The sequence below is a fragment of the Erythrolamprus reginae genome, chromosome Z (assembly GCF_031021105.1).
Source record: "Erythrolamprus reginae isolate rEryReg1 chromosome Z, rEryReg1.hap1, whole genome shotgun sequence".
Lineage (NCBI taxonomy): Eukaryota > Metazoa > Chordata > Lepidosauria > Squamata > Dipsadidae > Erythrolamprus > Erythrolamprus reginae.
Window position 1 is genome coordinate 21,222,186 of NC_091963.1, and position 15,537 is coordinate 21,237,722.

General features: G+C 40.1%; 1 protein-coding gene across 5 annotated transcripts in view; it reads right to left on the minus strand.

Moving 5' to 3' along the window:
• The window catches only part of CCDC7 (coiled-coil domain containing 7), a 243,752-nt gene that overhangs the window by 205,893 nt on the left and 22,322 nt on the right, over positions 1-15,537 (minus strand). For all 5 annotated transcript variants that reach the window (XM_070726680.1, XM_070726682.1, XM_070726683.1 and 2 more), the window contains 3 exons: positions 14,675-14,739; positions 9,101-9,175; positions 3,402-3,477 (listed from right to left, as the gene is read on the minus strand). In XM_070726680.1, the coding sequence (XP_070582781.1) occupies positions 3,402-3,477; positions 9,101-9,175; positions 14,675-14,739 (216 nt within the window). The remainder of the gene's footprint in view (positions 1-3,401; positions 3,478-9,100; positions 9,176-14,674; positions 14,740-15,537) is intronic.

A 15,537-nucleotide genomic window follows, 5' to 3' on the forward strand; every position in this document is an offset into this window, starting at 1 on the left:
GTATTCCCTATTTTGACTACTGTTTGATAGGAACACATCTACGCACTTATCCAGGGATCCGGAAATGTCGTAAGATTTTAGTTTTATAAGTAGTCTGTGGTGTCTGTAGTGCAGTACTTTACAGAACTCTATATAAATTGTGTTTATTGCTTTACCCTGGTTGAGCTATGAAGTCCATATGATTTTGCAGTGTAAGAGTTGAAAATTGCAGGAAATTTCTGAAACCAAACTACTTGTTAGAAAGTAGGTTCCTTGTCTCTAAGTGGAGGGTAATGGATTGGTTTATGATTGACTCCATTACTTTCATGAGATTGGTCTGTAATTTTCAACTAGGCTTGGGTCATTTTTTTGAAGATAGGGATGACCATGGCTAGTGATCATAAGTTAAGCAAGGAGCTGGTTCTGAAAGATATTTCATAAATTATGCTAAGCAGTTCTGCTATGGTGGTTGAAAGCTTTTTTAAGAAGTACGCACATAATCCATCAGGGCCAATAGACATAGTTTTAGATGCCTTTTCAATGGCATCTTCGGTGAAATTGACATATACTAGATTGTTGTGATTGTGGTATGATTAGAAAATGTGGGCATGATCCATTGCTGTTTACAAAGACTGAACTGAAGAATAACCTTTCCTGTTTGGCCCTTTCTAGAAGTGGGATTAAGTTAGTGTTCCCAAAATTTTACTACCATGCTGTGGGCATGGTTTATTTTGTGGGTGTGGCTTGCTGGCCATGTGACCGGGTAGGAATCTATTGCTGGCCATGTGACCAGGTGGGAGTGGCTTGATGATTGTGTAACAGAGTCACTTAAAGGTCATGTGACTGGGTGAGAAAACTGAATCGCAAAATGACTCCATGACACTGCAACTGTCATAAAAGTGACCCAGATGCCAAGCATCTGGATTTTGATCATGGGGATGTTGCAATGGTCCTCAGAGTGAAAAATGGTCATAAGTCACTTTTTTTCAGTGCCATTGTAACTTTGAACAGTAGCTAAACAAATGGTTGTAAATTGAGGACTACCTGTAACTAGGCTTGCGCAGTGTTCTATGCTGAAAACTATCACTTGCAAATCGCAACTGCTCAACCTAAGGAAGGGCCTGGGGTCAACTTAATGCAAGGACATTTGCTGTGATAGAGTTTTCTGTTCAACAGGTAGAACCCAGGCAAGAGACAGAATCCCGAACTGGCTAAACACCACACCCAGTACTTCAAATGGCTGACAAAACAAGCAGATTAACCACTCTGCCAAATTTAAGAGAAAATGCTGTTCAGGAAATCCCACCATGCAATAAATGTGTTCACACTAGTTAAATTTGACTAGTAATACTTTTAACTGACTTTTTGGGCACAGTGTATGGGACAGAAGCTCTTCTTCTGGAGAATTTTATGATTCAATTTATTTGGGTGACAATGGGATAACTCAAAATCCAGGTTAAGAGTGTTAAGCGGCCAAACATTTGCATGTTGGGATGCAATGGCTTGAGCAAGATTGCAATCAGTCTGGGGATCCCCTCAAGCCCCCTTTCCAGCCCTTCCCTCCAGTCCACCTGCCTCCAGGTACTTCTCTCCAAACCCAGCTGGGAACCTGCCAGGCCAGAGATGAGCACGTGTGAATCTCTGGTGCCCGTCCCGCGCTCCCCAGGCCCAGAGGAGCAGGGCTGGAGATGAGCTACCCGGCCCGCCAGTCAGCAGGCAATACTCACAAGTTGGTGGCCATTGGATGAATTGCGGTTTCAACCAACAGTGTTGCCCCTCCCTTGCCAACCAGCCCAGCTGTGTCCAGGACTGGCTTCCCCAAACGCTCACCTGCCCCCACAGCCATTCCACTCGCTCTCCAGGCAGCCAGAGCTACATCAAGGATGGCCAGGCCAGGCAGCACAAGACAAGATGGAACAGCTGTGCCAGGATGCACCACATTAATTAGTCACACTAGCTGGGCAGCTTCCATTCTGGGAGAGCTTCCTGCCCAACACAGAAGAACCCGGATTGCCAACGGAGGAAAGCAGAACTGCGTTCTGACTTCTCCAAGCCAACACCCCCTCCCTCCAGACTTCCATGTGGGACAGGTTCCAAAAATGGGGCGTGCAAGCAGAGCTCCCTGCTGATGCAGTGCAATGCTCTGTTTGGTCTCCATTTTTGGAATCGGGTAGGGGATCGTGGCACTTTTCCAACCCACCCCACCCCAATCAGAGTGGGTAATTGCAAATTCCTTGCTACAAGCAGCCTCCATTTTTATTGTAAAAGATCTCAGGCTTCTTGCAGCAAGGAATCAGCCCAAGCCCCCAGCACATGTTGCTGCAACCATCCAGGAGGATAAACCTTTTTCACCTCTCATGCATAACAACAGCAGAGAAGACCTGTCGGAGGCAAGAAGGGTTTATTTTCCTGTGGTTGTTGCAGCAAGGCTCTTTCCAGTATGCCCCTCCCCCCCAGCTATGGTGAGGCTGGAGGTTGGCAAAGAAGCCTCGCTTTTGCCATGGCTAGGAGAGGGGCACGCCTGAAACTTTTATCAGGAGGCGCTGGCCAACAGAGACAAGGAAGCAAGCCTGGCAAACTTTGCAGCCGCATGGATACAAAGATTGTTGGACCAGCTCCGTCTCTCCCTGCTGGCTAATGCACCCCAATAAAAGTTGCAGGCATGGCAGGGGAGGTGGGGAGCAGCAGATCATATTTATGCAGAAATATTTAAAATTCAAAAAAATTCACAAACTTTTAAGCACCACTGTAATCTTATATCAATTCCTTTCTGATGAATAAGGACCCAATAAAACCTGCCTATATATTCTTTTCAACTTCTATCTCATCAGTTCCAAAAAGAATGCTGTGTCTGATCAAAATTTTCATTTATTTTTGATAATTTTGAATTAATTTGAAGAAATCCTTTGAAATCTAAAACACTTTGAAGAACTGCCTGAAATAAAGTAGTATTTTCTGAAGCAATTAAAATATACTAGTACTTTTCAAGGAATATAATGTCTTGATATTTTCCTCTGAAATTTCAGGAAAGAGAGATAACAATTTTTTAATTACCAAGTCTATCGTCTAATGTTTCTATGATTTAAAATAAATCACAATGCTTTAGTGAGAGACAGTGAGATTTGGCCAGGGGAGTTATTTTATAATTATAAACTGTGTGTGTGTTTTAAATATTTTTCATATAAAATATATAATATTCAGACAGACAGAAAGACAGACAAATATAATTATTCACTGTAACTTCTGTACTTCTGCACATTACTCTGTGAAATTTTGCAGGTTTCCTTTCAAGGAATTTCTTCACTATTTGTGCCATGTCCTATAAACTACCCATACAAATCTAATAAATAAAAAAATAAATAAAATATATAGGATAAAATGAAACTTTCCTTTTTCCATCTGCATCATTATGTTGGATTTACCTGTGTAATTTGTTTGTTTGTCTTTCAAATACTTTCATTACTTCTATCATGCGATTGTTCATCATCTCAATTGTTTCTAAACAATTATAAAAATAGTTATTAGATTTATATCTAAATTTTGATCTAGAAATAGAAGTCAAACAATTGCACAAGATTGGGCAAAAATGTCACTGCTACTACCACTGTCACTTTAGCATTATTACTATTGCCATTGTTACTATGACATTATTACTATTGCTAAATTACATTACACATACTAGAGGTAATAAATAAATAAATACTTTATTGCCATTGTATGTGTATGCACATACAGTGAAAGTCACATGACATTATAGACCAAACACACATAATAAAATAAAATAAAATGTTAAAAAAAATGCCCCACCCACCACAAATTCCCCACCCTAAACCTATCCAACAGCTCACTGATAGTGAACCTTTAATTCATTGTTAAGTGCGAGTATAGCTCTGGGATAAAAACTATTCAGAAAACATGTAATCTGTATTTTAATTGTTCTGTATCTTCTGCCAGAAGTCAACAGTTCAAAAAGATTGCAAGCAGGATGAGAAGAGTCTCTGAGAATGTTATGCAACTTCCTAGAACAGCAAGATGTGAAGATGCCATCCAGGGCAGATAGCTGGAGCCCAATGATATTCTGGACAGTTTTAATAATTCTCTGTAGAGTTTTTTTATCCAACATAAAGACATAAAAAGCTTTATGAGCGGTGGCCACACTTATATTTCTCTAATTCTCTATTTCTCTTGACAAGAGGTCTATATGCTGGGATTAAGAACAGAGTTATTTATGTATGTATGTATGTATGTATGTATGTATGTATGTATGTATGTATTTAGTTAGTTAGTTAGTTAGTTAGTTAGTTAGTTAGTTAGTTAGTTAGTTAGTTAGTTAGTCCACAATACACAATAATACACAATGAATGTTATAAAGGATATAGTAGAGAAAATATGAGATATAGGAGAGACTATAGGACAGGGGACGGAAGGCACTCTAGTGCGCTTATGTACGCCCCTTACTGACCTCTTAGGAATCTGGAAAGGTCAACCATGGATAGTCTAAGGGAAAAATTTTGGGGGTTAGGGGATGACACTACGGAGTCCAGTAATGAGTTCCACGCTTTAACAACTCGATTACTAAAATCATATTTTTTACAGTCAAGTTTGGAGCGATTAATATTAAGCTTGAATCTGTTGTGTGCTCTTGTGTTGTTGTGGTTGAAGCTGAAGTAGTCTTTGATAGGCAGGACATTGCAGCATATGATCTTGTGGGAAATACTTAGATTATGTTTAAGGTGTCGTAGTTCTAAGCTTTCAAGACCCAGGATTGTAAATCTAGTTTCGTAGGGAATTCTGTTTCGGGTAGAGGAGTGAAGGGCTCTTCTGGTGAAGTATCTTTGGACATTTTCGAGGGTGTTATTGTCAGAAATGTGGTATGGATTCCAAACAGATGAGCTGTATTCTAGGATGGGTCTGGCGAAAGTTTTGTAAGCTCTGTTAAGTAGTGTGAGATTTTCAGAGCAGAAGCTACGTAGGATTAGATTAACAACTCTTGAGGCCTTCTTGGAGATGTTGTTGCAGTGGACTTTGGCACTTAGATCTTTAGTTATTAGTATTCCAAGGTCCTTGACTGAGTGGGGATTATCTGTGATAATTTGTTTATTCAGTTTGTATTTGAAATTCTGATTCTTTTTGCCGATGTGTAGGACAGAGCATTTGCTGGTTGAGATTTGGAGTTGCCATGTATTGGACCAGTCAGAAACTGAGTCTAGGTCTTTTTGTAGAGTAGTTGTGTTTTCAGTGGTGTTGAAGAGTTTTACATTATCTGCAAAAAGAACACAGTTGCTTGTAATGAGATCGCAAAGGTCATTGATGTAGAGAATTAAGAGCATTGGTCCCAGTACACTACTAGAGTCTTTGAGTTTATTGTAGACAAAGTTGTAGAAAGCTCTATTAGATTTGGTGCATAGGAGGTTTTCCTTTTGTTTGCTGTAGTAGTTAAGGCATTCTGCTTTTATTTGATTGCAAATGCTTTTATATCGGCTTTTGAAGTTGGAAACTTGTCCTTTTTTGTTTTTCCTCCAGAGAGATTTTTTTCTTGTCTGTAATTTTCTTGTTGAGATGGGGAGGTTATTTTTGTTTGTTTGTGGTACATGTTAGAGGTACATGAAGTCTGATGATAATTTTCATTTCGAGTAGGAATGTGTTGTAGAGGTCATCAGTAGTGTAGCATTCAGCGAATAGAGTTTTCCAGTTTAATGTTGAGAAGTGGGCTTCAATGAGTTCGTAGTTCGCTTTTTTGAAATTGAATTGAATTGAACTATGTAGAGCAGGGCTGTCAAACTCCCGGCCCATGCGCTAGATGTGTCACGCGTTAGCCACATCCAGTTTAGCAAAAGGGAAAAAACTCTGGATAAGTCATGTGACACTTTGAATTTGACACCCCTGATGTAGAGCTTTAAAAGTGATGACCAACACCTTGAATTGCATTTAAATAGCCACTATTTTTTTTCTTCTGCACATGCCCAGAAGCTGAGTTTCTGGCCATCCGCATGTGTTGCCATCTTGTTTTTGACTTTTGGGTTGGATATTTAAAAATTTATTTGGCACTACACATACACGCACCCATGAAGCACAGCCATGCAGCACAGGACGAAGCAAACCAGAAGTGAGGTATGTTAAAACCCAGCACTGTTCTATATGCACTGAAGGCTTTCAGGTTTACAAAAGATGCCTGAGTTGGGACTATAAATTGTGATTCTAGAAATGTGCAGTATGTCCCACGTGACTGCTGAACCCGCTCTTTCAGTATGGCGAATAGGCATTGATTGCTTACCTGAACGCCTCTTCTCGTACGCTGAGCGGGTACAGCAGTCACTTCCCTTCCTAGCTTTCTTTCTATGGTTATATCTTTTAACCTGTCTTTTCATAATAAGAGAGTAGAGTATCATTTGAGCCACCACTTTTCGAGCCTAAGTCTATGGATTCGCAAATTCTGGGGAAGGGGCGGATCCAGCAATCTTTTTAAAGACAAGGCTCGGTCCTATGTGGATTGGACAGTGAGCAACCCACATGACTGCTGGAACAGCTCTTTCAGTACGGAGAAGCCTCTGGAGCTTGGGGAGAATGAAAAACAGGCCTGCCAGGTCCACGAGAGGTTGGGAAATGGGCTGTTTCAGGCCCCCAGGCAGCTTCTGGAGGGACAGGGGAGTCTATTTTCACCATCCCCAGGCATTGAATTTTGGGTGTGAGCACTCGCACATGCACAATAGTACCTCCACATGCGCTTTCGGCACCCGAGAAGAAAAAGGTTCGCCATCACTGCCCTAGTAGGACAGTCTATGTACTGATAGAACATAGGGAAGACAGTCTTTAAATTGGCTTGGTTAAAATCACCTGCAAGCACCAGCACTCCATTCAGGTAGGCCTGTTGCTGTTTCTAAATTGCAGTTAACAGGTAACTCATGACAATGGTCGTATTAGCATCAGGAGGTATATATACTGCAGTTATTATTACAATGTTAATAATGTTAAGAAAGGGTCACAACTGTCATAGTTAGTCAATTAGGAAGGGGGTGAAATTCAAAATTTTTCCCTACTGGTTCTGTGGGCATAGCTTGGTGAGGGTTCTGTGACTGAGCAAGCATAGCCAACTCGATGTCACTGATGACTATATCCACTCAGTTACTTTTGCCACATTCGCAGAACCCAATAGGAAAAAATGTATATATGAGCACGAGAAGGACTCATATTGAATGCTGTGGTATTCCATTCAGCATAAAAGTTAAGTCTCAGTGTTGAAGATTCTACTGGCAGTATTACATTCTGCATTTCTCAGGACAATCTGTTCGTAAATCTTACGAACTTTTTTTACCTTACGAACCTGCCGCCGCCGCTGGGATGCCCCACCTCCAGACTTTCGTTGCAAGCCAAGCCCCAGTTTTTACGATCCTGGGATCCCTGAGGCTCCCCTCCATGAGAAACCCCACTTCCTGACTTCCGCAAAAACGCGATGCTGTACGGAAATCCCAGGAGGGGAATCCCAGGATCGCAAAAACGGGCAGAGTTGGAGGGACAAAAACAGGAAGAAAAGACTCGTGGAGCTCAAGGGAGGAGAAAGCTGTGGGGGAGATGAGGAGAGTGGGGTGGGAAAAAACGGGAAGAAAAGACTCATGGAGCTCAAGAGAGGAGAAAGGTGTGGAGGAGATGAGCAGAGTGGGGTGGGAAAAACGGGAAGAAAAGACTCATGGAGCTCAAGGGAGGAGAAAGCTGTGGGGGAGATGAGCAGAGTGGGGTGGGAAAAAATGGGAAGAAAAGACTCATGGAGCTCAAGGGAGGAGAAAGGTGTGGGGGAGATGAGGAGAGTGGGGTGGGAAAAAACGGGAAGAAAAGACTCATGGAGCTCAAGGGAGGAGAAAGGTGTGGGGGAGATGAGCAGAGTGGGGTGGGAAAAAACAGGAAGAAAAGACTCGTGGAGCTCAAGGGAGGAGAAAGCTGTGGGGGAGATGAGGAGAGTGGGGTGGGAAAAAACGGGAAGAAAAGATTCATGGAGCTCAAGAGAGGAGAAAGGTGTGGAGGAGATGAGCAGAGTGGGGTGGGAAAAACGGGAAGAAAAGACTCATGGAGCTCAAGGAAGGAGAAAGGTGTGGGGGAGATGAGCAGAGTGGGGTAGGAAAAAACGGGAAGAAAAGACTCATGGAGCTCAAGGGAGGAGAAAGGTGTGGGGGAGATGAGGAGAGTGGGGGGGGAAAAAACGGGGGGGAAAGACTCATGGAGCTCAAGGGAAGAGAAAGGTGTGGGGGAGATGAGCAGAGTGGGGTGGGAAAAACGGGAAGAAAAGACTCATGGAGCTCAAGGAAGAAGAAAGGTGTGGGGGAGATGAGCAGAGTGGGGTGGGGAAAAACGGGAGGCAGGGACTCATGGAGCTCAAGAGAGGCTCTTTTCGTTGGGACTCCCTCCCCCCACTCCGTTCCCCTCAGCTTTGTCTGGCCACCGCTTTTTTTTTCAAAGCCTTAATATTTTGGATTCTCCTAATGGGCTTGCACGCATTATTGGCTTTTCCATTGATTCCTATGGGAAACATTGTTTCATCTTATGAACTTTTCACCTTATTAACCTTGTCCTGGAACCAATTAAGTTCGTAAGATGAGGTATTACTGTATTTCTTTCTCTATCCAAAATAAACCTATACTATTACATCTAGGAAAACCAAAATGGTGTCTTGTACAAATGGTTAATCTTAGAGTACTGTAGCCTGTATTATTATTTTAAAGTTTGTACTGCTTTGTTCTTATTCATATTGTTTTTACCAGTTATCCCTGGTTTTTTGAAGCACAAATTTATTTACTATAATGTGTCTGGTATATTTAACCTTGGGGTTTTATAATGTTAAATTTTCAAAAAACCCAATTTTAGTTTTTTTTTAAATGTCATAGCTTAATTTAAATCCAAGTTAAATTTATAGACATCAAAATTAACTACTGTAGATTGCATGATGATCTAATTTATACTTTCTTAATTTGGCATTTTCCAGTTTCGAGAAACAAAGATTTATGATAGTTAAAAATCATGTCACCTAACTTGTAGCCTAGCAATTTAGAAGAAATTGATTTGACACAGTTGTCCTACAATGTCCCATTTACTTTTCCATGTTTAACAATATTTTATATTTCACAGCACTTACGTGGTTGTCCTGGTTCTTCTTGGAAAACCTCTACCATATTCAACACATCTTCAGTGAAATGTCTTGAAGCAAGTTCTAAAACAAAATTTATTATAACTATTTAGTTAAATTATTTGTCAAATATATATAATTAATTCATTAAAAATATGAAAAGTATTTTTTCTTTAACTTTGATTAAAACTTCCAAATACATTTGATTATTTTATATTTTTTATTTATATGTTGTTATGAATCTAATAACTGAGCAACAACTCATATTAGAAATATCAGAAAATCCAGGCCTCTATTGAAATATCTCCTAGTACTGGGAACGGCACTGAAATATTTCTTAGTATTGGGAATTTTTTGTTTATTCTAGGAACTTCTAAGAAAAGGAACAAATAAACCAATTTTGTTGTAGGCATTTCAGTTATATAATAGAATTATCATTTCTGAACTTTTGCAATACAGAATACTCTGGATGGGTAGTTATTTACATAATATCCTGACAAAAAAGGAAGCACAAATTCTATCTTTCTCTGTTATTGCAGTGACATCGAAGCAGAGGTGGGGTTCCTGTCGGCTGGGACTAGTTCTGCAGAACTAGCCGCTCTGAGTCCTTTGGGATTGGGCGGGATATAATTAATTAATTGATTGATTGATTGATTGATTGATTGATTAACAGTTGCTGGAATTTCCCCCCACTCACCAAACCAGCAAAATGGCCGGCTGGACACACACACCCAAACTGGTCTTCCAGCTTGAAATCTGTCCACCGGACCCAATTTATATGAAAATAACCCTCTGCCCATGTGCAAAACCTCCTGCACATGCACAGATGTGTTTAACCAGGCAGTGACAGGGGCAAAACACGCACTTCCGTCGCAACCCCAAACCGTTAATGAAGATAAGTAGAACCCACCCCTCCACTGAAGGTGTTCAGTTAAAGCAAATGTAGTTTCTTTATTTGCAAAGGTAACTAGCTTTAAGTAGTGTTCTAACTTACATATAATTTTTGTATATGAAAGTTCAATTCGCTGAAAGATACTAAAAGTACTTGTAGTCTTTAGAATACCATACAGGTGCCCACCCTCACCTATTTTATCCATTTACATCAGAGATTTATTTATTTATTTTATTAATTAGATTTGTATACAGCCCCTCTACGACGAAGATGGATTCTTCCTGATTTGGATTGGTTCTATAGAACCAATAGTAATTTGGTAGTCTGGTCACTAGAACCAGCAGTAAACAATGTTTCCTCTATTTTTTTTCAATGTGATTGGATAAGTATAGTGTCTTGAGTGGCACATTTTCATGCCTGGCACTTGAATTTTTTTCACAGATGTCACCCAAGACAATAACAAAATTAGTGTTATCTGAAACTCAAAGTTATGTTTATGCAATGTACCCACTTAATTAAAAATGTTATATAGGAGTATCACTTATAATACTGCAAGTCAGTGTAAAGGGTTTATGCAATATATGTGGTAAGTCACTGAAAGTCTGTCTCATCTTACAGTTTCTCACATCCAGGAATGGCCTACTTTTAAAGACTGCACAAATACTATTATAGTTAGTCAGTAAAATAACTTCACATTTGAAGTATTTGGGGAAAAATCAGAATATTAGTTTCGCAATTCATGTAAACATAAATTGTGCACAACTATTTCAGGATCTGGCAAATAATGGAGGTACATACCTAGGAGCTAGCACAGACAGGGAATGTGGTTTCAGCTAATGTATGTTAATGAATTATCAGTTTCATAGAGAATTAATAGACTTGTACATTCTGCATGGAAACATTCCAAAGATCAGAGAGAAAAATAAGGAATGTTATAATTACCTCTTTCTAGGACCCATTAAATCGGCTGTATAAAATTTTGTAAAATTATGTTCACCATAAATTAAGAATTACTACTATTATTCCTGCATATGTTTAATATTAACCATGCCTTAAGAACTATCAAATCACTAGGATTAGTATGGATTTCCACTTCTTACTGTTCAATAATAAGAATGAAAAAATTGTAAAAATGTGTACTTTGCTTAAGGCAGTGGTCCTTGCATTTGGCAAATTTAAGACTTGTGGACTTCAAGTCCCAGAATTCTCCAGCCAGGTTTGCTAGCTAGAGAATTCTGGGAGTTGAATTCCATAAGTCTCAAAGTTGCCAAGTTTGAAGACCTGTGCATTAGAGAGACAAATAGTTGGTCCCTTCCATCTGGCCACTAAGGAAAAACCCCTTCGTGAATTTTAGAACAGGCTATCGCAGAATTGAACAGATGAGTTTTGCAGCAGTTAAATTGATGCAGTGTGGTTCTGTTCTTAGGCTGCCATAGTCAGAGACATGATGCCGAGAAAATGAATGCTATGTCCAACTCAGCCAGACTAGAAAGCATCTGGATATTTTTTTGCTGATGATTCTAGTCTTAAGTCGAGGAGGGGGAGAGAAGGAAGGACCCAAGGCTGTCTTCCTCCTCCTGCACACACCAAACCCCTTTATGTACCCACAAAGGCCCATCTTACCGCCACTTGCTGGATGGCTCGTTTTGTGCCTCAGTCTCGCTCTCAAATTATCTTAGATTAAATTATCTTATGCAATTCTAGCCCTGGGGAGAGGGGGTATCAACTTTTGTTACCTTGGACAGGGGTACAGTGTTGCCTCGATTTTTGCGAGGGATGCGTTCCGAGACCATCCACGAAAGTCGAATTTCCGCGAAGTAGAGATACAGAATTTTTGGCTATGGACAGTTTCAGAAGCCTTCCTTTAACACTTTAAATCCCTAAATTACCATTTCCCATTCTCTTAACAACTATTTACTCACCATTATTACTGGTACTCACCATTGAATAAGACACTTAGTGATCTTGATATTTATAAACATAATTATTTATTAACAATAATTATTTTTGTTATTTATTTGCAAAAAATATTAGTTTGGTGATGACGTACAACGTCATCAGGCAGAAAAAACATGGTATATTTTAAAAAAACAAAGTATTTTTTAATTAATATTTTTGAAAAACCGTGGTATAGGCTATTCGCGAAGTTCAAACCCACGAAAATCGAGGGAACACTGTAATCAGTGAACGAGGTGAGGGTGAGAAAAGGGCTGCTACTGTCTCCCCTTGCTTTTCGAGGCTGCTCTCTCGCTCCTCACACCCACTCCTTACAACTTAGCAGACTGTCCCAACAGCTAGAACCCACTATCCATTCTTTTAGGGCAACTGAGAAAAAGCAAAAGTAGTGAAGGGGGAAGCAGATTTCCCATCACGACTGCGCAACACTTGGAAAGTGCTGCGTGGAGGTTTCTTGTCACCTGCGTGGCCACGCAGCCACACAGTTTAGAGGGAACAGTGGCAATGATCAAGGCCTGCCATGCCTGAGCCAGTTCTTTTGCCAATGCCATAGGTGCCGCCATCTTGGTTTTTGCTTCTGCACATGCACAGCTTTTTAAAGTACAGTACTGTGTATGCACTCCCATGCAAAGTCATGCATGGTGCGCAACATGCATGCACATTTGCAGCGCATCCCTGAGCCAACTGGCAGCGGGAGAAACCATAATCCATCCCTGATTTACATGTAGATATTATTGCTTCTGTATCACCTCTTTACATCTTAACTCTGTATAGTTTGTTCTCTGTATCCGCAGAGGCAGTTCAGGTGTCAAAAAGTGATCTGAAAGGCTTTTTCCATCCAGCCACAGCATGATGAAGGAAAGTCCGTATTTTGTGAAATAACATGGCAAAGCAGGAAGTATGTGTTTTGAAATCTAAGCTGACTCTGACCACAATACAGAGTTAAGAGGTAAAGAAGTGATGTAGAGCGAGGGAGAAGAGCTCCCTTGCCCAGAATTATAACAGCAAAGGTTTAAAAACATATCCTGAGGATGAAAAAAGGGGGTTTTTTTGTGTGTAATATAGCATTTTAATTAAATACAGACAGGAAAATTTATATCTATTTGTATACCCATTATGTAAGAGAAAGGGAATGTATATTAGATCAGACAAACTGCTATCTGCTTAATGCTGTGTTTCTTAATAAAGAGGGTGATTTTAAGATTAAAATAGTGCATTTTAGCTGGTGGTTTCACTCCAAAATCTTTCAACCTTTAGTCAAGGTGGATTTTTTCTAAAGTTTAATATTAGATGTATTCATACTTGAGGTGGGGTTTTTTTAAATACATATTTTTATTGTTGTTACTGTTGGATGCGTCTTAGGTTTTTTCTCCCTTTCCTTTTCTTTGTATTTTATCTTTGTTGATAAAAAATTAAAAAACATTTTTTTAAAAAGGGAAAAGAAAAAAGATGTTTCTGGAATTCTCAAGGCAGGCCTGGTCTCTGTTCTGTTACTGGGATTTTGGAGTGAAACCACCAGCTAAAATCCACTATTTTAATCTTAAAATCACACTCTTTATTAGGAAACACAGCATTAAGCAGAAAGCAGTTTGTCAAATTTTGTTCAGGGAGCATTTTTTCTCTGCAGCAATATAATCAGATTAGGTTCCGGGAAAGGTGCCAACTTCAGCCTAATTGCATTTCTGCGAGATAAGAAAGGTAATGCATCAGAGAAGAGAAAAGTCAGCTCACCAATTTTCTAACAGTCCGGCACATCTGGCGAAGAGTTTTTAGCAAGGCAGAAATCAGGTTTCCGGGAGGGGGCATTTTCAAGCACCCCAACACAGCATCCATGAAGCAACGTGGAAACCCTACCTCGAATTTCCCAAAATCCTTTGCTTTTATACTTGCTGGGAATGGTATCAAACCCCAAAGAGGTAAAGCTACAAGCTTATTTCCTTTTACTATACAAGTTCTGTTGTCTTCTCAGTAATCTCCTGTATCTAGCATCTAAGAGTGGGTCATCCACTCTAATGTCTGCTTCATCCTCTGATTGGGATCACTCCACCATTGGTATATCAGCCCTCTCTGGTGGTTCCTCAGATTCATCCAGGTCATTTTCTCCCTCACTCTCACTCTCTGCATTAGCTGGCAACCAGGGTATCCAGAGGGGCCTGGTTCATCCTCCTCAGAATCTGACATCACTAGAGCTGGGCAAGGAGCACTCATACAGATTCCTTCCTTTCCTCCAGGTCCTGAGCTCTGAAGATCTTCAAAGGTAAATAAGCTTTGTGAAAGTTAGAGAAAGACTGTTTGAAATGTGGGGGCAGGGGCAGAGGAAAAGCAGATTCAGTGCCTTTGAAGACCTGGCATGGCAGGATTTGGGGAAGGGGGAAATAGATAGGTAGATGCGTTGAATCATTTCTGTGGTTGGTCATAAGGGCAAATCACCAGGGGAGTTCTGTACAACTCGTAACTCTGAAACAGGATTATATATAGCTCGGGGGGGGGGGGCACTGTTATAATTTTGAACAATCATTAAATTAACTGTAGTACTTAAGGATTACTTATATACGATTCAAATCAGAATAAAAATATTTTATTATAAATTATCCATTATTTTCCTATCCTCTAGTCAGTCAATTCTTATTTTGACCTATCCAACTTTACTATCCAGCATTTTCACTTTTGTCCACATTAGCCAAACTGATTTTTCAAAAATATTTTTGATGTCCATGATAAATCAGTATTCTTACCTTCAATTATATTTTTCGGATCTTTTGTAGTGGGAAGTGTTGGGCTTACTACTTTTTTCTTTTCCCTGTCAAAATGCACAGTATCGGTAGTATTAAATCTAGATTTACAAATTCAGTGCCCACTTAGCAAAGTTCTAAACATAACTTTACATGTCACAGTTTATGTTAAAAGTACAAAAGTCTATTTTGTTAATATAATACCTTTAAGTATATATAAAACTTTCAGGTGCCTTGTGAACTCATGCCCATTGCTCTGTGGACTAGCATTGTCTGCTTGTGTAAACCCTGTAAACTATGGTTACGTGTGTGTGTGAGAGAGAGAAAGAGAGAGAGAGAGAGAGAGAGACAGACAGACAGCACAATCAGCAAGATGCAAGGGCTCTGTACAAGAGTGGATGGACAAGAGAAGGAAGAGAGGCCAGAAATTTCAAAAATGCTGTCAGAGGGGCAATTAGATGCATCTGGCTGAAAAGGAGAGAAGAGAAGCAGCTGCAGCCTGGAACCTCACATGACCAGTAAGAAACACAATGCGGAAAAGGGATGCAGCTGCAGTTGGTTAGTGGAGATGAGGAACTGCCTCTTTCACAGATCCCAAGCTATTGGGGGGGGGGGGGTGTAAAAGGAGGGAAGCATAGCAGTGTTTGGCAAGGCTACTTAGAAAGAGGTGGCCACATCCCCTCCTAATGAGCTACTTAACTGGTATGTGGAGCAAATCAATGTAGGAAACAACCACCTGTTTCCTGCAGTGCCTGTACTCCAGGTTTTGATTCCTGCTTTCATGATTTTGGGCTACTAATTTTAAATTGTAATTAGATTGGTGGGCATTGGATTTGTTATTGTGTACTGTTTTTTATTATTGTTGT